Below are 27,486 nucleotides of genomic sequence, written 5' to 3'. Positions count from 1 at the left end.
CATTAGATATCAAAATGTATGAGATGTCACCAAATACATTCCAAAAACATCACAGCCTTAAATGACTTTGTTAGATACTTTATTGAAAATACGAGAACATTATTCAACACAAAAGGCTAGAAAAAGTAGATCAAATTCAAAAATAGAGTGAATCAATAAAAATAAAACAAATTAATGAACTGGAAAAGACATAAACTGGGATAGATAAAAAATGAAACTATTACAAACTCCTAGCAAATATGACAGAAAGAAAGAGAAAGAAAAGGAAATATACATACAGACAATTTCAGGAATGAGAAAGACTATAAGTACTGAAAACAAAGAATATGATAAACTTTATTCATATTAATTTGAAAATATAAATAACCTGAACAATTCCCTAGTAAAATATAAGTTACCAAAATTGGTTCAATAAGAGATAAAAGATCTGAGTGAAATGATTGCCAAAGATGTATGTCACTCATAAAGAAATGGCATTATGGAGTCAATTCAGCTTTTCTTTTGTATTTAAACAATTTCAGAGCACAGAAAAAAGAAGCATTCTTCATTTTTTCCCTAATCCAACTCTGACAGATATTATACCAAAAAACAAAGTATATGAGTATAAATGTACTAAGTAAAATACTGGTGATTTCCATTTTGCATGGCACAAATGTTAAACAAAATGCATACGTGTTAGAACCATGCAAACAAGGACATGGCTCTGGGCTGCTTATGTTATCACATCAAATTCAGGACTGCAGGAAAGCAATGGACATTGAGACCAGCAGGGATTATGACAGAGTGTAAGGACGATTCAAACGTAATAAATAAGGTAACTAACTTATTCCATATTCTAAGGAAAAGTAATATGAACTTGATAATTACTGAAAAATTATTTGAAAGAATGTGCTATCCCATTTCAAATTTTTAAAAATTCAAACTAGGAACTTCCCCGGCGGCACAGTATATAAAAGAATCTGCCTGCCAATGCCGGGGATCTTGGTTCAAGCCCTGGTTCAGGGAGATTCCACATGTGTGGGAGCAACTAAGCCGGTATGCCACAACTACTGATCCAGTGCTCCAGAGCTGAGAGTCCCAACTACCGAATCCGAGAGCCACAACTTCCGGAGCCCGCACACCTAGAGCCTGCACTCCGTAACAAGAGAAGCCACCGCAACGAGAAGCCGGAGCACCGCGACGAAGAGCAGCCCTGCTCACCGCAACTAGGGAAAGTCTGTGTGCAGCAACGAAGACCTAGTGCAACCAAAAAAATTAATTAAAAGAAAAAAAACTCAAACTAAACTCAGATCGCAAGAAAAAATACCCTCTCAGTATGATGAAGACTATTTTACAGACATGAACTATAAAAACTATACCCAAGATGAAGACATTAAAATCTTTTTTCATGAAGTGAGGAATAGGATAAGAATGATGAATATCACTGCTATTACATAACACTGCTCTAAAGATTCCGACCAAGAGACGAAAAAGAAATTACACACACACACATATGTATATATGCATACAGGAAAGGAAAAAGACAAAATATAACCTCTCTGATAATCTAAATGTTGGTCTAGGAAACTCCAAGAGATTCAGTCAAAAAGCCATCAGAAAGAGGAGAGTAGCTGCACATAAAATATAAAAAGCAGCAGCTTTCTCACATACCAGTAAGAGTTAATATAACTTCCAATTACAATGACCCCAAACTCAGCTGGTTTCAGATTTTTATGCTGTCATTTGAAACTCCCTACTTGCAGGTGTTAACCTCTCTTTGTATTAGCTGGGATTCCTGTGGTTACAAGAGAGAGAGACCAGACCTGAACAAGCCTAGGCAAGGAGGGCTATCAGAATTGGTGGATTCCAAGGCAGCCGAAGAATTGATGTTTTTGAACTGTGGTATTGGAGAAGACTCTTGAGAGTCCCTTGGACTGCAAGGAGATCCAACCAGTCCATTCTGAAGGAGATCAGCCCTGGGATTTCTTTGGAAGGAATGATGTGAAAGCTGAAACTCCAGTACTTTGGCCACCTCATGCGAAGAGTTGACTCATTGGAAAAGACTCTGATGCTGGGAGGGATTGGGGGCAAGAGGAGAAGGGGACGACAGAGGATGAGATGGCTGGATGGCATCACTGACTCGATGGACATGAGTCTCAGTGAACTCCGGGAGTTGGTGATGGACAGGGAGGCCTGGCGTGCTGCGATTCATGGGGTCGCAAAGAGTCGGACACGACTGAGCGACTGAACTGATCTGAAGGCCTTCAGGATTCCATCTCTCACTTTCTGCTTCTCTGTACAAAGCAGCTTTCTCTATGTAGCCACCTAGCACTCCGCAAGGTTTCTATCTCACAGCTTCAAATATTAGCAAAGGCCAACCCTTATTTTCAGTAGAACAAAAAATATGAAGGGAGGATTTCGACTGGCCCACTCTTGATGCAAACAACTGACGAAAGGGTGGGCCACTGTACTAGCATAACGGCTTCCGCGGCAACCACAGGGACTGCAGGAGAGCGCGGGTTTCTTACATAAGAGGTTTTGAGCAGAAAATCCCAGTACCTTAGTGTCTAAAAATAAAACAAGTAACTTCTGATAGCTTCCTGTTGCCCTTAGGATAAGTTCCAAATCTTTCCCTTACATGCAAGTCTTTACAATCTGCTTCCATACAACAGTAGACTGCTTGCAAAGACAGACACCACTACCTCTCCCCATCCTGTTCCTATCAGTTCAGTTCAGATCAGTTGATCAGTTGTGTCTGACTCTTTGCAACCCCAGGGACTGCAGCACATCAGGCCTCCCTGTCCATCACCAACTCCTGGAGCTTGCTCAAACTCATGTCCATAGAGTCAGCGATGCCATCCAACCATCTCATCCACTGTTGTCCCCTTCTCTGCCTGCCTTCAATCTTTCCCAGCATCAGGGTCTTTTCCCATGAATCAGCTCTTTGCATCAGGTGGCAAAAGTAGTAGAGCTTCAGCATCAGTTCTTACAATGAATATTCAGGGTTGATTTCCTTTAGGATTGACTGGTTTGATTTCCTTGCAGTCCAAGGGACTCTCAAGAGTCTCCTCCAACACCACAGCTCAAAAGCATCAATTCTTTGGTGCTCAGCTTTCTTTATAGCCCAACCCTACATCCATACATGACTACTGGAAAAAACATAGCTTTGACTAGATGGGCCTTTGTCAGCAAGGTATGTCTCTGCTTTTTAATATGCTGTCTAGGTTGGTCGTAACTTTTTTTCCAAAGAGCAAGTGTCTTTTAATTTCATGGCTGCAATCACCATCTGCAGTGATTTTGGAGCCCAAAATAAAGTCTGACACTGTTTCCACTGTTTCTCCATCTATTTCCCATGAAGTGATGGCAGTGGATGCCATGATCTTAGTTTTCTGAATGTTAAGCTATAAGCCAACTTTTTCACTTTCCACTTTCACTTTCCTCAAGAGGCTTTTGAGTTCCTCTTCACTTTCTGCCATAAGGGTGGTGTCATCTGCATATTTGAGGTTACTGATATTTCTCCCAGCAATCTTGATTCCAGCTTGTGCTTCATTCAGCCCGGCATTTCTCATGATGTACTCTGCATATAAGTTAAACAAGTAAGGTGTGAATATACAGACTTGCTGTACTCCTTTCCCAATTTTGAACCAGTCCATTGTTTCATGTCTGGTTCTAACTGTTGCTTCTTGACCTGCATACAGGTTTCTCAGAAGGCAGGTCATGTGGTCTGGTATTCTCATCTCCTTAAGAATTTTCCACAGTTTGCTGTGATCTACACAGTCAAAGGCTTTGGCATAGTCAATAAAGCACAAGTAAATTTTTTCTGGAACTCTCTCACTTTTTCTATGACCCAATGGATGTTGGCAATTTGATCTCTGGCTCCTCTGCCTTTTCTAAAACCAGCTTGAACATCTGGAAGTTCTTGGTTCACATACCACTGAAGCCTGACTTGGAGAATTTTGAGCACTACTTTGCTAGCATGTGAAATGAGTGCAACTGTGAGGTAGTTTGAACATTTTGGGGCATTGCCGTTCTTTGGGATTGGAATGAAAACTGATCTTTTCCAGTCCTGTGGCCACAGCTGAGTTTTCCAAATTTGCTGGCATATTGAGTGCAGCACTTTCACATCATCATCTATTAGGATTTGAAATAACTCAGCTGAAATTCCATCACCTCCACTAGCTTTGTTCATAGTGATGCTTCCTAAGGCCCACTTAACTTTACACTCCTGGATGTCTGGCTCTAGGTAAGTGATCACACCATCATGGTTATCTGGGTCATGAAGATCTTTTTTTGTACAGTTCTCCTGATGAGGTCACAAAGAGTCGGACACAACTGAGCAACTGAACTGAACTGACTGTATTTGTGCCAACTGACTCTGTGTATTCTTGCCATATCTTCTGCTTCTGTTAGGTCCATACCATTTCTGTCCCTTATTGTGCCCATCTTTGCATGAAATGTTCCCTTGGTATCTCTAATTTTCTTGAAGAGGTTTCTTGTCTTTCCCATTCTATTATTTTCCTCTATTTCCTTGCACTGATCACTGAGGATCTCCTTGCTATTCTTGCTCCTCCTTTCTTTTCTCTCCTTGCTATTCTTTGGAACTCTGCATTCAGATGGATATATTTTTCTTTTTCTTCTTTGACTTTTGCTTCTCTTCTTTTCTCAGCTATTTATAAGGTCTTCTCAGACAACCATTTTGCCATTTCCTTTTCGTGGGGAAGGTTTTGATAACTGTCTCCTGTACAATGTTACAAACCTCTGTCCATAGTTCTTCTGGGACTTTGTCTATCAGATCTAATCCCTTGAATCTATTTGTCACTCCCACTGTATAAGTGTAAGGGGTTTGATTTAGGTCATACCTGAATGGTGTAGTGGTTTTCCCAACTTTGTTCAATTTAAGTCTGAATTTTGCAATAAGGAGTTCTTGATCTGATCCAGTCAGCTCCTGGTCTTTTGCTGTAGAGCTTATTTTGCTTTAGAGCTTCTCCATCTTCAACTGCAAAGAACATAATCAGTCTGACTTTGGTATGGACCATCTGGTGATGTCCATGTGTAGAGTCGTCTCTTGTGTTGTTGGAAGAGGGTGTTTGCTATGACCAGTGGGTTCTCTTGGCCAAACTCTGTTAGCCTTTGACCTACTTCATTTTGTACTCCAAGGCTAAACTTGCCTGTTACTTCAGGTATCTCTTGACTTCCTACTTTTGCATTCCAGTCCCCTATGATGAAAAGGACATCTATTTTTTGTGTGATAATTTTCTTTATACTCTGCTTTCCAGACTCACTGAACTCTGTGCCAGTCATATAAACCACAAGGCTCTTTCATGCTTCCAAGTTTTTGCATATGCTACTTCCTCTATCTAGAAAGCTTTTCCCCCCCACTAATCTTCTCTATTTGGAAAACCTCTATTCCTTATTTCAGATCTAGCTCAAAATAGAAGACTACTCCAGCTTCCCTAAGCAAGTTACTCTCTCAAGTGGGATCCCACGAATCTTTTTAGAACAAATAACTGTATTTATTTCTTTTTGGTTGTGCAGGGGCTTCATTCCTGCTCTGGCTTCTCTCTAGTTAGGAGAGAGTGGGGGCTACTCTCTAGTTGCAGTGTGTGGGCCTCATTGCAGTGGCTTCTCTTGTCATGGAGTGCTGGCTCTAGGGTGTGCTGGCTTTAGTAACTGCAGACACGTGGGCTCATTAGCTGTGGTTCCCAGGCCCCAGAGCACAATCTCAGTAGTTGTGGCACAAGGGCTTAGTTGCGCTGCAGCATGTGGGGTCTTCCAGGATCAGGGATTCAACCCATGTCTCCTGCATTGGCAGGCAGATTGTTTACCACTGAGCCATGAGGGATGCCCCCCATTTATAGGTCTCTCAAAGTGGACTGAAAGCTTCCTGAAGGCAAGAATGAAATCTCATACACGACTGGTTCTTTATGTTGAAGATCCCCACTAGCAGGTCTGAACTGTATCATTGATACCCCATGCACTGACAAACATGGGTTAAAGCAAGGAGTTAACCTCAGAGTCAAGAGAACCAAGCTGACTTAGGGTGCAGATCATTTCTCTTCATTTATACCACAAGTTTCAAAGAAAAATTACAGCAAAAGCAATTCCTGGAGAAATGTCAAGTCACAAAATTTATATTCTCGGCACACAAGAAACTCTTCATTCTGGCCCATGTTGGCTGCCTCCTTCGTTTTCTCAGATTGAGTTTTGGATGATGGTCATTCCTCCAGGTCTTTAATTTGTTATGAAGACATTGCCAAAAACTATTTCCCTCCATGAGCCACTCTGAATAGATTTACTACATTAAATTCACTATGGACTGCAAACTTGGCTTCCTTGATGTGAAAATGACCAAAGAGAAGTAGAGCTTGGTCATGGGGCAGACAACTCTAAATAGGAAAGAACAGTATAAGAAGACTGACTTGCTGATAAATCCTAAAGTTTTGGAACTATGTAGTAATCCTTGGTAATTGAAAGAATTATAAGACATGTAAAACCAAGAGTTACTTTTGGGGAATGCCTCAAACTTCCTTTTGTGATAATCTTGAACAAGGGATGAAGAAAGTGGAGAAAATGCTCGTGAACTATACAAACTCTAATAGGAAAACAAAACAAATCTTCAAGTAACCATTGCTGACAACAAAAATGATTTCACTTTTGTAGTTACCAAATTTCCATTTATTGAGAAAGACAGACACAAACTTCAAGAGACTCTATTTTCTCAGTAAGGCTAAGGAATATATAAATCAATGAGACAGCAACTTTGAGAAAGATGTATTAGTGAGGATTAGATTACATTTATGAAGAAAAAACACTCTGTGGAACACATGTAGTAGACCACAGAGTAATGAAAGAGTGCGACTGGCAGGGTTCATTCTGCTTATTGAGATGAATTGAAATCTGATCTGATTCCTTGCTTTCCTCCTTAAAAAAATAAAGAAACTAAATTTGAGGTCTGAAGTGAAGTGTTAGGTGCTCAGTCATGTCTGACTCTTTGTGACCTAACGGACTATAAGCCTGCCAGGCTCCTCTGTCCATGGGATTTCCCAGGCAAGACTACTGGAATGGGTAGAAATTTCCTTCTCCAGGGGATCTTCCCAACCCATGGATCAAAGCCAGGTCTCCCGCATTGCAGGTGGATTCTATACTGTCTGTGCCACCAGAGAAGCCAGCTGCCAGACCATGATCAACAGCTGTAACTATTTTGTCTGCTGCTAGCTATATCTATCTTTAGAGACACAACTAGACTAAAAATACCTTGCACTGGGACCAAAAAAGTGAGATTAAAGACTGTAGACCTTGATGCCACAATTCCTTTTAACTAAATACTGCTAATTCTCTAAGAGACTGGCTTTTCTTAAGAATTTATCATTAAAAATATTTAAGTGGCCCATGTGAGACAGAGGATTGAAATACATTTTCTTCTTCATCCACATTCCTCTAGACAACACAGGAGAAACTACCCAGAAGGCACACCCAACTGGACAGGTGAGACATTTTCACCACCAGGGATGTATATATGTTACCTAAGCTGTGGAGGTTGTGGGGAAATGTGGCTCTTTCCATGGATTCCTGCAAGGAAGTGTAAAGTTTCCCAGTAACAGATAACTGTCTTCATAGCGACTTCACAAAGTCTGGAAGACAAGATCCTCTGGCCTAGAAAAGGTTAAGGTTAAGGGCTGAAGAAACGGTGATGAGGGCCTACGGGAATAGATGAGTTTTTATATTTTTATGAATGAAGGTGAATTGTTACATTTAAATTGATTTGCTAGGTTATTACGGTAAGATGCACATACAATTTACCATCTTACTAATTTACAAGTGTGCCATCCGGTGGCACTCAAAGTACATTCGCAACGTTGTGGTTGTGCACCATCATCACTACTTATTTCCAGAATTTTTTAAAAAAGAAACTGTACTCATTAAACAGTAACTCCACATTTCCTCCTCCCGCCACCCCTAGTAATCTCTATTATACTTTTTCTCTCTATCAACTTGACTGTTCTACCTGCTTTGCATAAATGGAATAAGACATATTTGCTCTTTTGTGTCTGAGATTTCACATAGTATAACACACTCAAGGTTCATCCATGCTGTAAGCCATGTGTCAGTACTTCATTTCTTTTTGTTGACAAATAATATTCCATTGTATGGATATGCCACATTTTGTTTATCCATTTATCTGCTGATGGACATTTGGGTTGTCTGGATTATATTTTGGCTATTGTGAATAATGCTACAACAAACACTTGTGTACTGGTTTTTGCATAAATATATGTTTTAAATTTTCTTGAGTTTATGTCCATGAATGGAATTTCTGGGTGATACAGTAACTCTACATTTAACTTTTAGGGAACTGCCAGACTTTCCAAAGCAGCTGCATCATTTTACATTCCCACCGGTACCATGTAAGAGCGTATGAAGGTTCCAATTTCAACACCTGTTATTATCTTTTTCTTTTTCATTCTAATCTTCCTACTGAATGTGAAGTAGAATCTCATGTGGTTTAGACTTGCATTTCCCTGAGGTCTAATGAAGTTGAGCATCTTTTCATGTGCTTTTATCTTCGTCATAATAACTGCTTAATGTCCTTGTCTGCTAATTCTAAAATCTGTATCAGTTCTGGATTGGTTTTGATTGATTCATTTTTTAAGTGATATATTTTCTTGCTTCTTGGCATGTCTGCAAATTCTTGCCTAGTTGCCAGACATTCTGAATTTTATTTCTTGGGGTCTGGATATTTTTATAATCCTATAAATGTTTTTAAGGTTTGCTCTAGGACATAGTTAAATTACTTAGAAACTGTTGGATCCTTTTGGGTCTTGCTTTTTCTTCATTAAAAAATTAAGATGTAATTTCTATATAACATTGTATCAGTTTTGGGTATATAAACAACGTTTTGAAATATATATATATTGCAAAATGATCATCACAATAAATCTAGTCAACAGCCATCACCACATATAGTTTAATTTTTTTCCTTGTAATGAGAACTTTTAAGATTTACTCTCTTAGCAACTTTCAAATACACAATACAGTCTTATTCACTGTAGTCAACAAGCTGTAACATTACATCCCCAGGCATTCTGACCACCTTCACCCATTTCAATACCCCTCATTCCCAATGTCTAGCAACCACCAGTCTGCTCTGTGTGCTCTGAGGTTTCTGCTCTTAGATTCCACATAAAAGTGAGATCACATGGTATTTGTCTTTCTCTGTCTGAGTTATTTCACTGACTGTATAATGCCCTCGAGGTTCAAACATGTTGTTGCAAATGGCAAGATTTTCTTCCCTTTTATGGCTGAGTAATATTCCACTGTGTATATACACCATATATTCTTCATCCGTCTATGGACACTTAGGCTGCTTCTATGTCTTGGCTATTGTAAACAATGTTGCAACGAACAGAGGGGTGTATATATCCTTTTGAGTTAATGTTTTCACTTCCTTTAGATAAAGGATTGTATGGTAGTTCCTGTTTTGATAATGGCCATCCCAACAGATGTGAGGTGACAGCTCATTGTGGTTTTGAGTTGCATTTCCCTGATGATTAGTGATGTCCTACCTTTTCATGTAGCTGGGTCTTGCTTTTAAGATTTGCTGGGTGGGATCAGAGCAAAGCTCGTTCCATGGCTAATTCTTCTCCACATGTGATGCAAGACCTCTCTGAATACTCTACCGCGTGAATCCTGAGGTCTCTCCAGTCTGACCGGTGGGGAGAGGCACTATCTCCAGCTCAGTGGAGCCCCAGGTTCTAACACCTTTCATTCTTCAGGTGTTTCGTTTTGCCCTCCTCAGGCAGTTTCCTCACATGCAGATGCTGATCAGTATTCAGCTCAATATTTGAGATGGAATATGTTCAGTTCCCTCAGGTTTTCTTTCTGGGTAACTCCACTTTCAAATATTCTGTTATGACAGTTTTAGTCACCTGGGTCTCTCTGGACTCTTAGCTCCATTTCCTCAACGCAGCACAGGTGCTGGGCTCTGCCTGCACGCCCTCTCCCTGCACACAGCCCCGCAGACTCTCAAGGCAGCAAGCTGGGACACACTAAGGCTCACCTTGTCTCCCGTCTCCCAGAGATCACGGCCCTGTGTGCGTTACATAGTAACTTGCATATTAGTTATATCATTTGTCTGCTTTTTGGTTGTTTTTGGCAGGAGAGCAAATCTCCTTCAACAAATTGGTTGGAAGTGAAAGATTTAACTAATTTTTCTCCTGGGTATGGGTTACATGTTCCCATCCCATGAATAGCAACTTCTGATTGGATGCTAGAAACTATGGATTTTACGTTATTAAATTCTGGATTTGTTCCATCTTTTCAATGAATGTCGTAATTTCTTTTTAGTTGTTCTCATGTCCCCATCCTCCCTGAGTTCTGATTTCTGTCTCCCCTCAACTCAGCAAGATTGCCAGGCTCAGTCTGGGTTCCCCTCTCTTCCCTGAAGTTTAGAAATTGTCTCCAGGCAGAGAGCCTGAGAGGTGGTGGCACTCATCTTAGGGATCAAGTCTGCGTTGTCTGTTCTGTTGGAAGACTTATTTCCAACATTCTGCTCAGTTTTCCTGTTGTTACAGAGGGTAATTCTGGGCCCTTCTATTCCCTTATGATCACAAGTGGAAATGATCTGCTGGATCATTTTGATTAGTGGGGTGTTGCTTGTTCATTTTTATAATTCTTTTCATTCTTTCAACAAACATTACATACATACTTAGCCTATAATCTACTATCTGAAGTTCCTGCTGTCTAAATCTGTTTTCTGTTTCTAATCATTCTCATTCATGGTGGTTTATTTCCTTAAGTGACTCATGATTTTTTTTTTTTTTAATGAGCACATATTTAGTTGATCTTTATTAACCTGTGAAAAATTTGTATCTACATGTTGGATGTTTTCCTTTAAAGATTATTAGCATATGACTCTGCAAGGAGCCAGGGTATGTTATTGACTTAGAACTTCTTTAGACCCTTCCAGGGTCTTCTCAATAAAGGGTTCTTCAGTTTCACTCCTAGTTGCTTTCCTTCCTCAAAGGATGCTATTAACATAAGCCCTGAGGGGAGAGCCTGATTTTCATATGTGCTTACTGCTCACACCACTTCAGTTTCAGCCCTTGGATGACTCCATTCCTTTCTGCAAAGGTCCCTCACAGTATCTAGGGCACCATGCTTCCAGAAGTAGAAACTTGGATTTCCTATTTCATCTTTTGTTGGTACCCTAAACACATCACCCAAACCTAGAGGTATCACTTGCCTTTGGGCTTCAACTTTGACTTCTATTTGCAACACCTCTGAATTTAGACTTCCAGCTTTAATACTTCCCCCATGTTTGAAATTCACGTTCCCAAATGCTTATTTGACATATCCATCTGGTAGATGTATCTACTATTTAGAAGGCAATGGCACCCCACTCCAGTACTCTTGCCTGGAAAATCCCATGGACAGAGGAGCCTGGTGGGCTGCATGCAGTCCATGGGGTCTCGAGGAGTCTGACACGACTGAGCGACGTCACTTTCACTTTTCACTTTCATGCATTGGAGAAGGAAATGGCAACCCATTCCAGTGTTCTTGTCTGGAGAATCCCAGGGACGGCGGAGCCTGGTGGGCTGCCGTCTATGGGGTCGCACAGAGTCGGACGCGACTGAAGCAACTTAGCAGCAGCAACAGCAACATAACCAAATCAAAGTACGTATTTCTCTTCTTTTTTGTCTTAAAAAATGTTAATTTGATATAATTTTAGACTTACAAGAATAGTAGAGAGAGTCCCCAATGAATCTTCACTGAGCTTCTCCTAATGTTAATATCTTACAGAACAGTTATTGAAACCAGGAAATTAACATTCTTGCAATGCTATTAGCTAAACTTCAGACTTTACTCATATTTCCCCATTTTCCAGTAAAATTTTCTTCCTGTACCAATATAATCCCACATTTCATTTAGTTGTCACGTCTCCTTCAGTTCAGTTCAGTCGCTCAGTCATGTCCGACTCTGCGACCGCATGGACTGCAGCACGCTTTCGTTTCCTCCAAACTGTGACCATTGCTCTATCTTAACATCTTCTGTGACCTTGATACATTCCTTGATACATCTGGAGAGTACCAGTTAAGCATTTTGTAGAATTTTCCTCAATTTGGATTTGTATGCTTTTTTTTATCATGAGTACACTGAAGTTATTAATTTTTAAGAAAAAAATCCCATACATGCAATGTGTTGTCCTAAGCACATGGGAAATATTAATCTTGATCACTATTAAAGTGGCATCTGCCAGGGTTCTCTTCTGAATAGTTACTATTTCTCTCTAGTACATATTTAAGAGGGTCTTACGTTGACGCAACACAAAAATCCTGTTTATCCTTAAACTTTCACCACTAATTTTGCCAGTACCAGTGGATCTTGCCTGTAGCAATTATGACTGTGGTGTTCTATGGTGATTTTATACCTCTCTTGTTCTACATTTTAAAACATTAATTTATTTTAATTGGAGGCTAATTACTTTACAATATTGTGGTGGTTTCTGCCATACACTGACATGAATCAACCACAGGTTTACACGTGTCCCCCATACCGAACCCCCCTCCCACCTCCCTCCCCATCCAATCCCTCTGGTTTGTCCCAGTGTACCAGCTTTGAGTGTCCTGTTTCATGCATCCAACTTGGACTGGTCATCTATTTCACACATGGTAATATACATGTTTCAATACTATTCTCTCAAATCATTCCACCCTTGCCTTCTCCCACAAAGTCCAAAAGTCTGTTCTTTATATCTGTGTCTCTTTTGCTGTCTCACGTAATGGGTCGTCATTACCATCTTTCTAAATTCCATATATATGCGTTAATATACTGTACTGGTGTTTTTCTTTCTGACTTCTATCTCTATATGTCCTAGAATTTTTCCTTCTATTAACTGTCAAACATTTCAAGTTAGAAGAGATTTTAAGAGCTTGTTGTACAACTGGGAAAATTAAGAATCTATCAAATACATTTTTGCTCATCACTTCCAGTTAACTGCTCTAAAATGTTACATTCTTACATTCTTTCCTGTTAAAAAAAAATTCAGTGTTTCCCTTTCACCTGACCCTTAGGACACCTGCAGGTCCTACGGTCAGTGTTCTCCCTGTTACAACAGTCCCTTCCCTGCTGCTCCTGCAGTCATCTTTCAAATAAAATCTCTCCTTATAAAGAAACACAGGAAAAACCTTTAGTGGCCAATATTCACAAGATTTTAGCTTGGCATTTAAGGGTTATGAGAATCCAGCTTTTATAGTTCATTGTTCCCATACACGAAGCCTCTGCTGCAGGCAGGTGAATATGTCCCTCTGAATTTTACTCTTTCTTACATGATTCATTTAGAAGACTCATGTCTTTATCCAGTTCTCTTGAAACTCTACCTCTTTCTCAAAATACAAAATTAAGTTTAAGTATCAATTCCTTTGTCAGTCTCAACAAAGTGAAATTAATTTACCCATCTGGATTTTTTGGCATTTAAATTCTTCTTTGTACTGTGCATATTTTTCTATTTTAGGGTCTTTTCAAAGTTTCCCCAGACAGAAACCACCTGTTCCATGTTCCCCACAGTGCTTAGCACCCTGCCTGACACAGGCAAGCTCAGTAAAGCTGGCTGTGAGGAGAAGTAAAGTCAAGAGTTTCTTACCTTGGTGATGTCTGTGTGATCTTTGAGCCCATTGGTCATGCACCAATATCGCCACACATTCAGGGCATACCGCGTGGCTTTGGTCGTGTTTGGGCTTACTGCACTGGTACATAGATCATTCAAGTCATCATTAATATTAAATACAGGAAATTTGTTGAGCTTAGTAGAATAGGCTAGAAAGAAAAACAATAAAAGGCATTAAAATAATTTGCCATTCCCATCTCTGGAGAATTAAATCTTTGGATCATGTTAAATAACAGAAAACTTCTAAGAGACAACCCTTTAAGAAAAGAAAGTTTCTATCAAGTATATCTATATTAGAATATAGTATATATATATAGTATATATATCTATATATAGAATATAGTATATAATATAGAATATAGTATATATATAAATATATTTCTAACTTTAAATCATGCAGTATCCTTGGATTTAATTCCCCAAATTTTGCCAGATATACTAACTGATGCACTAACGCAGGCATTCAGTAACAGTTGCGGAAAAATGAATGAGGAGAAACAAAGAATGATTCTAAAATTTTCACTGAAAAACATAGCATTTCAACTAGAAAGAAGGGAAAGAAAAGGCAAGACAAGTTATACGTTCTTCCTCTTTACCTTAAGCACATGTAGAACTGTTATTTTTCTGTAATAGTCTCAAAAGTGTTATGTGTCATTCTGGGCAGCTTCAAATTAAATGGTATTAGCATATTTCTTTATTTCTTTTCACAAACTGACAAAGAGAGAGATTTCAACCCTGAATCTACAACCCATCTGCTAGCTTAGAATCTGAATGGAAGGTCAACTAGAATATTAGGGAAAGAGAAGGCGTACACCAGACAGGCTCACATCTGAGAGTGAAAAGATTGTAAATTATAACTGCTAAATGATTTTAGATGAAGACTCTTCTTTTTCAATGTGTCCACTGGTTGCCAAAGAGACAGCTAAATCTACAACCATTAGCTGGCCTTTCTTCACACTCTGTGATCTACTAAAGCTGGGCTTAAAATGTTCAAATTATTGTCTTTCGATAGAAAAAAAAAAGTCAAGGTAAAAACCACCACAAAGTTAAAACAATGCCAGCTTGTACTCTAACCAGTGATTTTGACCCACTTTGGAATGTTTCTGTATTCAAACCAGGCTCAAAAAGGCTGAGAAATAGCAAAACCCAAAGCTAACACATAACCAAGGTGATCTGCAAAGTGCTTGTATCTGACTCACCTCGCCCGTCTCTGCTCCCAGTGAGGAACCCAAACCACCAGCCTCCTGTGTCTTCCAGCATCCACCTGTGCCTTCCAGCATCCACCTGTGCCCAGGACACCACATCCCCCCTCCCCACATACCCTGAGAAATCTCACTCAGGTCTTTGTGCTGATCAAACAGCGTGTTTTTTCAATTCCAATTGCAAACTCGTTTCCCTTACAATCCAACGCCCTTATTCTGGCTTTGGGTATGAGCCCCACATTTGCTTTCTTATTCCTTAGAACTAATAATCTAATTGTGCCTGGAAGATCTCTTCAGTTGGTTTATATGCTCCTTAAGACTGTGTCTTCACCCTTTAAGTTGGCTTTGAATTGCTGAACACACAATCTGCTTTAATAAATGCTTAAAGTAAGACAGAAACAATGCTAGAAATGCTTTCCAAAGCAGCTGAGACATGTAGGCATATTCCTCTCACCACCCTCCTAAACTGACATATAGCTTCTATTATTTCTGGGACTTGCTTGATATTAGTGAAAGAATTCTAGTATAAAATTTACTATTATGTCCAGCACTAATTAAATGCTCACTATAGGCTAAGGGTCATATAAATTATCTGCGTCTCTAAGCAATCCTACTGTTATACCTATTTTACAGGTAAGGAATCTGAACCTCATACACTTAGTAAGTTCATCCATCATTAATCCAGTATTTACTGAGGTACTCTCTCTGTACCAGGCACTGTGCTGTCCCAAGTCATGGAGTTGGAAAATATTACAGCCAACTCCTGGTTTGCTCCTGGGTCCTGCTGACTCCACTCTGGTCACTACAGCAAAGGAATCAGGTACTACAGGGATACAGCGTTTAGTAAGGAACACAATTTAGGTACTAGCCATTTGTGCTTCTGAAAAACATCCTCGCCTCCCAAATTTACTCAGACTAACCTTCGTAAGTCTGATTTAAATAACCACTATAGTTTCACTATAGCTTTTCTGAACAACAAGACAAAAATGACTTATTTGCAACACAGTCTAGTCCCTATCACTTTAATATGCATAGGAGTAGAAAAGAGTACATTGCAAGACAGGATGCCTAAGTTTAATTATTACATTAAACAATTATAAGGTTTAAATAATTTAATTTTCTACCACAGAAACAGAGACTGTACACTGAAAATGGAAACCAAATCCTAGTATATAAAGAAACAAGGAAAGAATGCTTGTATGCTTACATAATGGGAAAAGAAATCTGTGAAAATAAAACAGCATACACGGTTCCTTATTGACTGTATTTAAGGATTAAATTATGTCTCTTTAACTGCTTTTTAAAAATTCTGAGTATAAGTTGTAGCGTTGTGGTGCTGGGGACATTTTTAGGAGAGCATCCTTATGGAGAAACAAACAAAAGTAAGAACTTACAGCTGAATACAGGGAAAAGGAAGGACTACTAAAGAAGCCTTTGAAAGATTTCCCACTAGAAAACAGGCAAACTCTGAGCTCAGAGTTAGGAGGGGCTGTGGGAGTAGAGCCTAAGGATGGCCAGATCTGGATGATTATCCTACTTTCGATACACAGCTTCCACTTACATCATTTGCAGCACAGTATGTAAAGTGAATGGATCTGCAGTGGAAGGCTAGTACCCCCAAGGTCAGAGAGAAAAGGGGGCACTGCCTAAGGTAACTCTGGGCAGCCCCATTGGATAGAGAGGGGAAAACAGGAAAGCAGCTATAAAAAGTAAGAAACCCCCAATGTGCTCCATCTCTCAGGTAGCACCTCTGCTGTGTCTACACTGGAGAGGGTTCCTGGCTCCCAGCCTATCATCTATTTTATACTGTGCAGGGAAGCTTCTTCATGGACACTTCTTTGTCCAGCATTACAGCCGGGGGAAGTCCACCTGCAGAACCCTGTGCTCAACTATTACCCACAAAAGTGAGCTCTGCCCAGGTTCAAACAGGACCCTTAAACATCGTCTAAGGAAATCCCTATAAGCTATCAATGTTAAATCCAGACTTTCATTTTACAATGTGAGCATACAAACAAGCATCACCTGGCAACTGGGTAAAACTTAAAGGCATGGAAGTTACCAAGTTATACAAGCAGAGCAACTAATTTCATGTTCCCTATCCTCTACTTGAAAACAGACAATTCAGAAAACCAGAAAAAAAAAAAAAAGAATTTAAAAGATCAATACAGAGGTTTGAGAGGATAATGCATACTTAAAACAAGAACAGCTCTTATTGTAAAAGGAAAAGAGAACCAAGGGGAAAGGGGGTGAGTGGGAAGAACTGGGAGGTTGGGATTGACATATATACACAATTGACACTAGTATAAAATAACTAATGAGAACACACTGTATAACACAGGGGACTCTAATGAATGCTCTGTGGTGACCTAAATGGGAAGGAAATCCAAAGAAGAGGGGATATACGTACATGTACGGCTGATTCACTGTGCTGTACGGCAGAAACTAACACAACAATGGAAAGCGACTATACTCTAATAAGAATTAATTTTTTTTAAAAAAGTAAAAGAGAAGAACAAGAAAGATCCTGGAAAGTTTAAATGATGGAAAAACACATTTTAAAAATCCTCCGAAGAGCTGAGTATTAGAATGAACATGGCTAAAGGACAAATTAGTTACTAGGAAGGAATTTTCCCTGAAGGGCAGGCAAAGTAGTAAAAAACTGATGAGAGTGAAGCTAAGAGGCATACAAAACAGACTAATGAAACTAAAAATCCATCTTATAAGAATTTAAAAGAAAAAGTTAGAGAACAGGATAAAATAATCCAAGACATATGAAAACCCCATTGATCAAAGAAAGATTTTAATCCTTAGAGTGTTAAGGTTCATGAACTAACACACACATTGAAAAGACACACATAAACATATCTTGGTGAAATTTCCAAAGCTTGAGAACAAAAAGAAAATTCTGTAATCTTTCTAAGTTTAATTATTACATTAAACAATTATAAGGGCTTAAATAATTTAATTTTCTATCACAGAAACAGAGACTGTACACTGAAAATGGCATTGCGACAGTAACAAGAATTAGATTTTTCAGCTGTGATACCAAATACTAAAATACATTGACTCACGTCTACAGAGTTGTGAGGGAAAACAACCAAAATTAAGAATTCTATTACCTAACTAAAGTATCACTTGAAAAAGAAAGGTATTTTCAATCATAAAGAGAGTATCATCCAAACACCCTTTCTTAAAAAAAAAGAAAAAAAAAAGGTCATGGATATTTGCAAACAAAAGAAAAACTGAATCAAAGAGAGGGAAAGATATTGGGTACAAGGTATAGTGAGTGAGAAGCAAATAATTTACTCCTAACGCTAGGTAATGTGGCAACTGAGCTCAACACAACTGTTAAGACTGTGAAAAGAGATGGGGTGTGATGGAACAAAATCTTGAACTAAAATTCCCCATAATTTCAATAATAAGGGAAAAAGAAGAGAGGAAAGATATTAAAAAATATGATTAGGATCTCATCCTCTTTGGGAAGGATAAGGAACAAAGAAGAAAAAAAGGGAGAGATGACCAATGTGAATTAATTTTTATATTAAATATATATATTTAAATTTGCTAAAAACAAAAAAAACATGAAAGAAATAACTATTAGAATGTATTTTCAAATCAGAGAGTAAATAAAAGGTATTACCCAGAAAAAGTTAAACAAAAACAAAAGTCTAACATCTGCAACCTATCAAGCAAAACTTGAGACAAATTAAAAACAAAATAAGGAACCAAGAAAGCAAGTATTATGTAAAGAAGACATACAGATGGCCAACAGGCACATGAAAAGATCCTCAACATCACTTATCACTAGAGAAACACAAATCAAAACTACAATGAGATATCACCTCACACCTGTCAAGACAAAAAACAGTAAGTGTTGGTGAACACGTGGAGAAAAAGGAACAACTGTGCCCTGTTGGTGGGAATGAAAATTGGTGCAGCCACTATGGAAAAGCACACTTGTTCTTTTAGACATAAAGCTTATTGCACACTTAACAGACTACAGTATAGTATAAACATAACTATATGCACTGGGAAACCAAAACTCTAAAATTTATCAAGGAGAGTAAATAATGCTTAAAAAAGCAAGGCAATTATTGCTTTCACATTTTTAGATCTTTATGAATTTCAATAAAGTAAAAAATATTCAGTCTGAAAATGTTTGCCACCAAATTCAATGTTTTTTTAAACATTACCTTTTAGATATAGTACCAACATTAAATATTTTATACATATTAGTTATTTTTAGTAATTTGAAACCTTCTTAGAAAAGATTATCATTAATTTAAAATAGATGAATAAAACTTTTAAAAAGAAAACATTTTCTGACTTGTAGGGTAAATATTCCTCAACTCAAATTCTAATATTCTTCCCCTACTGGGAAAATAAAATTTGTTACATTTTAAATGCTTAACTTATAAACACATTTAAAGATGAATCCCTTGTGTCTAGAGCTCTAAAAACACAAACTTAGTTATAACTATTTATAAAGTAGTTTCCAATACAATTTAAAGTATTGTAATACAAAAATACAGTAATTATTTCTATTTGGAATATTCAGCTTTCTATGAATAAATACTTTGGGAGACTATCCACAAATATGGAAGAAATTTATTTGCACTTTTGCAAAATAATGAACTGTGAGAGAGAACACTATATTTTCTGGGGGTTTCTTTATTAAATAATCTTAGTGACACAACAAGGATGTGTGAAACTGATAATTATAATCATTTTGAACAACCATTCCTATTCCAAAGAACACTGTCAAATGTGCTAAATGCAACAAATTGCACACACAGAATTGTATCTGAACCGAAAAATTTTCCTAAAAATGAGGAAGTCTAGAACCTGACATCTACTTAGCTTGGCATGACTTCATACAACTGGCTGACACAACTCCACAGATGGACAGAAAGACTGAGTTTGCAGTGGAGACTTCTGCTCCACCAACAGGACTTTTAGGCCTGGGGCTCCAGGAAGCATATGATTAATTAGCTATAAATGCCTTCCGAAAGTGTCTTCCCTACTTAGGAGCTTTGTCTGAGCACTCACATGTAGAAACACTCCTCCTTGCATGACTTCCCCCTCCTCAGTGGTTAGAAAACAACTGATGCGGAATGCTTTGCTCAGTCTGCACTGACTATAACCTGGGGCTAATGCGTGGTGACCAGGACAATCTTTTTTAAATGTGGTTTAACTCGCCTTTTAAACTGTTTGTTGTAGCTATAAAAAATCAGCCAGGTTTGCAGAAAACCATTGAGTAAATGAATGAAGACTAGTCATACCCAACCACAGATAAAACACTAGGATTAAAGCACGCTCTCATTATAGAGACATCACTGATGTTCATTAACTGATTTTATTGGATTTTTTTTATTTCTATACGTTTTAGGCTGTACCAACAAATACTGAAAACAATAGAAAGTCACACTACATTAAAGATAACCATTATCACATAACAGAACAAGCCACTGGGACATAAAACTATAATTTTATTTAGAGCACAGGTACACAGACAAATATGAAGCAAAACTGAACCGATAAAGATGAAAACATCTTGGTGTTAAAGATCAGTGAGCAGCAAAACAAAATGAAACCAACAGTATATTCTTAATAACAAAAAAATTCTCCTGTATTATTACAAATATCAAAAGGCAGAGGATTAATTAACCAAGGGTATCACAGTTACACATTTTAAGTATTAACAGAAATTTCCCTCTTCCTCAATTCACCTTTCTCTTCTTTCTTTCATACATTTATAACTGTAGCAGCTTAAAAAGAGAATTTTAAATATGGTTTGAGTGAACAGGCACACATATGCTTTTTTTCATGTAAATCAATTAAAAGCTAAGTGGCCAGAAAATATACATTCAAATTGACAATCCATCAAAAGGGGGGAAATAAATCCATCTTCAAAGAACAGTACTGTATTTTTCTATATGACTTTTCTAAGTATTAACTGTGGTGATTACATTTCTAAACAGATGCTTAGTGTTAAATTACACTAAATTGGTAAATCTACCTTTTTATTCCCAATTAACTTATAAGTGGTAGAATAAAAAGAATCTTAAAGTCATTCTTACAAGAAAGATGGAAGAACTTAAGTTGTATACAGCATTCATTTTATGAAATCACCAACTTCTTTACATCAACAGATAAATGAGTTTCTATACGAGATTCTACTGAATCCAAAATGTTTCTAGTCATTATCTACCAGGCTTACGGGGTTACAAGCTACATTTTCAGGTTACAACAAAAAATGTCCAAACTATGAGGCTAATCTGGCAAATCTATGTCTAACTTTAGCAATGAAATAAAGTTTAAAGTCATGGTGAGAACAAACTCTATAAATTAGAAACCTAATAAATATATATGTATTATTTGATTAAAAAGTTGCCCTAGGCATAAAGGCCTCAGGACAGACATACAAAATGTACAAAAGACCCAAAGAGGGCAAATAAACCCAAAAGCAGGATTCAATAAATGTATCCATAGCTATCTAATAGAAACTATTAGTCATCGTTTCAGGACATATCATGCCAGAATCTTTGGTGTTCATATAAACAGAATTCTAAGTACAAAGATCTTGCCTGAAAACTCCAGATGCAGGAAACAAGAAATATTTTTGTGTCACTCTGGAGGCCACTGTACAAGGACATAATTTCTTCAGAACATACATAATTGAATTTCCTTTATTTCTTTGTCACCTCCATTGAGTGACAAATGCTTAAAGCATATTCTGGAGAAAAGGCTCAACATAAAATATACCTTTCTTTTCTTATAAGCAAAGAAGTGGCAGGGGCCTTGATGAATTCATTTTAATATTCTTAGAATTAAATCAGCAATTTCAGAAGCAACGTTTCCAAATACAGTATTGCCTGTCACCGACGGTCACACAGAAAGCCTCAATGTAACTCAGAAGACTGTCCCTGTATTATAAGGATATTATAAGTAGAAACCCACTGAACAGACAGAAGGAAATCCTGCCCTTGAAGTGAGGAGTTTTGCAAAGTTGGTGTGAAAAGGTTTTTTAAGAAGAGCCTTTTTTCTTAACATTTTATGATATTTCCCTTCCATTTTAAGGGAAAGTCACTCAGTCGTGTCCAACTCTTTTGCGACAGTCCAGGGAATTCTCCAGGTCAGAATACTGGAGTGGGTAGCCTTTCTCTTCTCCAGGGAATCTTCCCAACCCAGGGATCGAACCCAGGTCTCCTGCATTGCAAGTGGACTCTTTACCAGCTGAGCCACAAGGGAAGCCCAATAATGTATTAAGTACGTATGCAATTTACCTCCATTAAATTTTAATAAAGTAGAATTAACCCACTGAAATAATGTTCTAATGTCACAGTAAGTTGGGGATTGTTGAGGCAAGTCACAAATATCAGGAAGCAAACTAAAGACAGGTGGGCATGAAAGGATTCTGATGGTCATAAGGCAACCAGGTATGTTAAGTCTATGCAGATGCTGAATATAAAAGTTAATATTTGGGAACTCCAGGGTTTTCATATTGTTGTTTAGTTGCTAAGTCATGTCTGACTCTTGTGACCCCTTGGACTGTAGTACGCCAGGCTCCTCTGTCCATGGGATTTCTCAGGCAAGCCTACTGGAGTGGGCTGCCATTTCTTCCTCCAGATCTTCCCAACCCAGGGATCAAGCCCGCGTCTTCTGCATTTGCAGGTGGATTCTTTACCACCTAGCCACCTGGGAAGCTGGGCTTTTCATGGTCCCTTATAAACAAAATGAAAATACTAAATACTCTTTATTAAATGAAATTCAGACAATATGGCATGACAACCAAAAAAGATAATGTATGCGCCACCACAGTCCTCTGTTATTATATTCTTCAACCTGAAATACCTAGATCAAGGGAAATTATGCTGCTACATTGACATTAAATTTCTCAAGTATCGGGGGGAAAAAAATTTAAGGTGGGGGGTACTAGGAAAGCTCAGAATTCTTGCTTTCTCTTTTTACAAATGTTTCCCTTTCAAAGAGTTGGGAAAAGTGCAAAAGGAAAGCTGACCTGGAATTATAAATATGAAGCAAGATTTTGACGTTGGCATCACCTGACAACTACAACATTTCCTTCTGTAGAGGCCCCTAAGTGCTGGCTCAAAATATTAAACAGCTAAGTACGTATTTTCACAAGTCACACATACAAATGTTGACCGGCACAGCCTCTTCGCAGTTTTTCCGTTTAACTACAATAAGTGATAGCAGCAAAGGTTAACAATTCCACATAAACACCACAAACACACATATGGAAAAGCACCTACAACAACATGCAAAATCTCAACAATGACATCACGGAATATACACAATGCATAGAGACTGTAATGGTTTTTGGCAAGATGGTGTTTTTTTTTTTTTTTTTTTTGTAACAAATACTTTATAAAACAAAAATTCTTTTGTTATAAATGCTATTTAAAAAGTTGTAATATAATGAATTGTAGATATAAAAGTTCAGTTAATCTGACTGGATTAATACTAAAATGAAACTGCTACTTCATCCAGCATAAATAATCAAATATAAATTAATTTCTAGTGGAAGTATGCTAAGGTATTTGATTTATAAAATTTAAGAATCACAGAAAGTAAACAGGCATAAAAATCACTTAAATACAGTATGCATAAATACTGTTAGGATTCTATATTGCTGATTCTTCCTAATTCTACTTACCACAAACAAATAAACTATGCCAAAGCATTTTCAAAGCTCCTTAAAATGAGTGTATGATGGAAAAATGTCTAAGTCCAGTGTAATACAAAGAACATTAGAACCCTAGAAAAATCCAACTTGCATTCAAAAGACAAATAGTTCCACTGTACCTTTTAACATCCTAGAATTTCACCTTTCATCATCAACTATGATCTGGTAAATATAACTTACAAAATAAAAATTTGTGAGATTTAAAGTATACTTGTTTGAATTCTTGTTTAGAAGAGTAATGTGGATAATATAGAAATTTACAAATAGTTTGTATTTGTGGATCTTCCTGCTGTAGGCCTCTTTCATTAGTTCCCATTTTCCTTCCCCTGTCTATCTCTAAATACACTTCACAAACATCCTAGTTATGTTGATAAAAATTTAATCGTTTTGATTCAAGATGTCCCGATCCTCTAAGATGATTTTACCCACAAACTAAAAACTTTCCAGACTAAAAAAGAGCACAGTACATTAAAAAACCCAATAATACAGATGCTATATATCTGGATATTCAAAAGAATACCACTTTAAATAAAAAGTTACTTTTTTAAGTTCATAATCTATGACTGGAATTCACATATTTGAAAACTGTAGTTTGTTTCTCCTCTGGAAATGAAAACTGAATATAAATGGGGTAGGCTGAAAGATGTTAAAATAAAAGATGACTGATTATATTTAAGGATTATCCCATCAAATCTCAAAAGAATTATGTAAAGTTTAAAAATAAAATAAAATTTAAAAATAAAAAAATAAAAAAAATAAAATCTCAAAAGAAGTTGCTGTAATCCAGGTATAACATTACACAATGAAATGTAAAAGTTCACACGCAAAATAGCCTATTTGGAAACTGGCAGTTTGAATCTATTTCTTAATAGAAACTTGAGAGCTTAAAAAACTATTAAAAATTTCAAAACAAGAAAAGGATACCGCTTCTTACTCAGTGGGAATGTAGGGTTGTTCTTCCTAAGCCCTATCTACAGACTGGAAGTCAGGGTGTCTGGATTACACTTCGGCTCTGATTCTAACAAAGTGTGTACATCTAAGGTATTCATCTCAACTCTCTGGGGCTGTTTCTCTCTCCTATAAAACAAGAGGGATGGATTAGATGAGATGTTTCCAATCTTATTTTCCAACCTGGCACACAAGAAGGATATGTAATAAGAGGTAGTTCATTCAGTCTAGTGAGTCTCCAAGTAAGAAGTTAGGAGCACAGGGAACATGAGAATTCCTGGGGGATCTGTTTTAGAAAGTGTTCCCTATGCAATCTCCATCCATCTGTTTGCCCTCCCTGCCCCCTCCTCCTAAGAAGACATGGTGACTCTTCACAACACTGAAAATCACCAGGCCTGATGATCCTAGGTCCTTTTCAGATCTGCTGCTGCTAACTCGCTTCAGTTGTGTCCGACTCTGTGCGACCCCAGAGACGGCAGCCCACCAGGCTCCCCCATCTCTGGGATTCTCCAGGCAAGAACATTGGAGTGGGTTGCCATTTCCTTCTCTCCAGTGCATAAAAGTGAAAAGTGAAAGTGAAGTCGCTCAGTCGTGTCTGACTCCTAGCGACCCCATGGATTGCAGCTACCAGGCTACCAGACTGCAGACTACCCTACCTGGCTCCTCCGTCCATGGGATTTGCCAGGCAAGAGTACTGGAGTGAGTTGCCATTGCCTTCTCCATTTCTAGGTCTAGCCTCTATGATTGTAATTCACTCAATAAAGATGAAGGTTACTTTAATACTCTGACCTAATTAATATTCTGATCAAATTAGTACTATGACCTAATTAAAGAGTCTAATTCAATAAAGTCATGGTTTACATAAAAACACAATTTAAAGGTATTACAATGCTTTCTTTCAAAAACTAATGCAATCTTCAATACCAAATTATGTGTTTCCTTCAGCCTTGGCAGGCCCAATCAGTCAATTCACAAATAGGGCAGTGTACGAGAGATTTTGATTCTTTCTCTTCTGTCTAGAAAGTGAAATCAGAATTGTAGGGGGTTTAGCAAAATCATCCCCTCTTTTCTGTTTTTGTATCGTTAGAAATAGATCAACCGCCGTGAGACTTCTCTGGTGGTCCAGTGATTAAGACTCTGTGCCCCCAAGGCAGGGGGTCTGGGTTCCATCCATGGTCAGGGAACTAGATACCTCATGCCAAACTAAGACCCAGGGCAACCAAATAAATAGATATATTTTAAAAATTACACCTACCACCAAAGGATGATCACGTAGTACATTTCTTTATCCCAGAATGTTGCATGACAAGATCTTTTAAAATCATATTTTCATCACTTTGCCTTATGAGAAGCTATGCATTCATCACCTCAGCCAAATTCAATGGGGAGAAGGAGCAATTATTTGAATACCATGCTTGAATACCATGCATTAAGGGAAAAATGAAACAAAAAATAATCGAGGATGCCCTTGCCAATGATGTGTTTCTTAGTAAGTAACTATATCATATCATATGGTAGATATGTAGAGATAAATAATACCTCGTATAAAGGAGTTCTATTTGAGAGAGATCTTTCACACTGATTGATAAAGAACTTGTTAATTCCTTAGTATTTATAACTACTTTTTCATGAATAAACCTTTTAAAAATACCTTACTGTAATAAATTATCATACACTCTCCCAGATTTTTCTCCCTAGGTTTAGAAATTTATTTCTGTTATCACATGGTAAAGAGTTTTTATCTATAGATGTTAAATAGTACAGCTTTATTTTGGCCAGAGGAACAAAGATCAAAACTTTTCTTTCCTGTAGATAAAGAAAACTAATCAGAAGATGATTAAAATCAGAAGTGCCTGTCTCTAATATCTAAAACTGTGGAGATAGTCAAAGTAGGAAAAATTTGAGTGGTTCTAGTTGATCTCCAATACTGAGAATCACAGGATAGCATTTTCCCGCAATGTGTTAGTCCCTGAGTCGTATCCAACTCTGTGACCCCATGGACTGTAGCTCACCAGGCTCTCCTGTCCATGGAATTCTTCAGGAATTCTAAGAGTACTGGAGTGGGTAGCCATTCCCTTCTCAAGGGGATCTTCCCAACCTAAGGATCGAACCTGGGTCTCCTGTATTGCAGGAAGATTCTTTACCGTCTGAGCCACCAGGCTTTCTGTTAAAAACAATTCTGACTGATTAAAAAACCAAAACAAAATAATAACAAAATCCTCTATTAAATAGTTAATTTGCTAGCACCGATTTGCAGAGAAGACTAAACTTTGTGGCAGACTGGCAAAATTCAGTATCTGGTGGATGACAATATCAGCTCCTGGGCTTAAGAGAGCTATTCCCTCTGCCTAGAACCTCCCCTGTTTCTGTCTAAATTAGAAGAAACTCTTGAAATAGGACTTTTGGTTTACATGGGATAAAAACAAAGGACAACCATTTGTTAAAAATATAATTATTTGTGCATATGCACATTCACCAGAAGACAAAACTAAGAGTTCTTTAAAGAATGATACAAACTTTTGCGCTCTATTCATGGCTAAGCAAAAAAAAAAAAGGAAAAACTTTGCTGAATGCCTCATCTCAAAAGAACCAGTTAGAGGGGCTTATACAATTTTATGCCAACAAATAGCCAGGTGAGGGCGCTGCTCTCAATTCAGAGTTGAAAAAATATGGATGATTTTATTACACCAGGAATTCCATTTATAATTTATCACTTCAGAGAGTCCACAGAAGCACAGTAAATCATCTGGTGAACAGGCAGCTACAGCAGAAAAGGCCAGTGCTTAATGGTATCTGGATCTAGTTTCAGCTCCTGATGCCCTTATGTATTAAGTGATGTGGGCAACCTATTTGACTTCTCTGGATTTCCTCATTTGTAAAAGAGAAATGATGATACTCTCACAGGCAACTGTAAGAATTAAGTGAAACAATCTAGAAGCACTCAGTACCATGGTGCACTGTAAGAACTTAGTAACTGGGATAACCGG

General features: G+C 37.8%; 1 protein-coding gene across 5 annotated transcripts in view; it reads right to left on the bottom strand.

Moving 5' to 3' along the window:
* The window catches only part of KIAA1958 (KIAA1958 ortholog), a 134,175-nt gene that overhangs the window by 10,316 nt on the left and 96,373 nt on the right, over positions 1 to 27,486 (bottom strand). For 4 of the 5 annotated variants that reach the window (XR_008713913.1, XM_055579337.1, XM_055579333.1 and 1 more), the window contains one exon: positions 13,619 to 13,791. Coding sequence is in view for 4 of the 5 variants with exons in the window: in XM_055579337.1 (XP_055435312.1) it covers positions 13,619 to 13,791 (173 nt within the window). In the remaining variant the exon portion in view is untranslated. Of the gene's footprint in view, positions 1 to 64; positions 1,237 to 13,618; positions 13,792 to 27,486 lie in introns of those variants that run through there. The other variant, XM_055579334.1, reaches the window with a different exon arrangement.

This window comes from Bubalus kerabau, chromosome 4 (assembly GCF_029407905.1).
Source record: "Bubalus kerabau isolate K-KA32 ecotype Philippines breed swamp buffalo chromosome 4, PCC_UOA_SB_1v2, whole genome shotgun sequence".
Classification (NCBI taxonomy): domain Eukaryota; kingdom Metazoa; phylum Chordata; class Mammalia; order Artiodactyla; family Bovidae; genus Bubalus; species Bubalus kerabau.
Note: the sequence above shows the minus strand (reverse complement) of the source record. Positions and strands in the feature narration are given on the sequence as shown.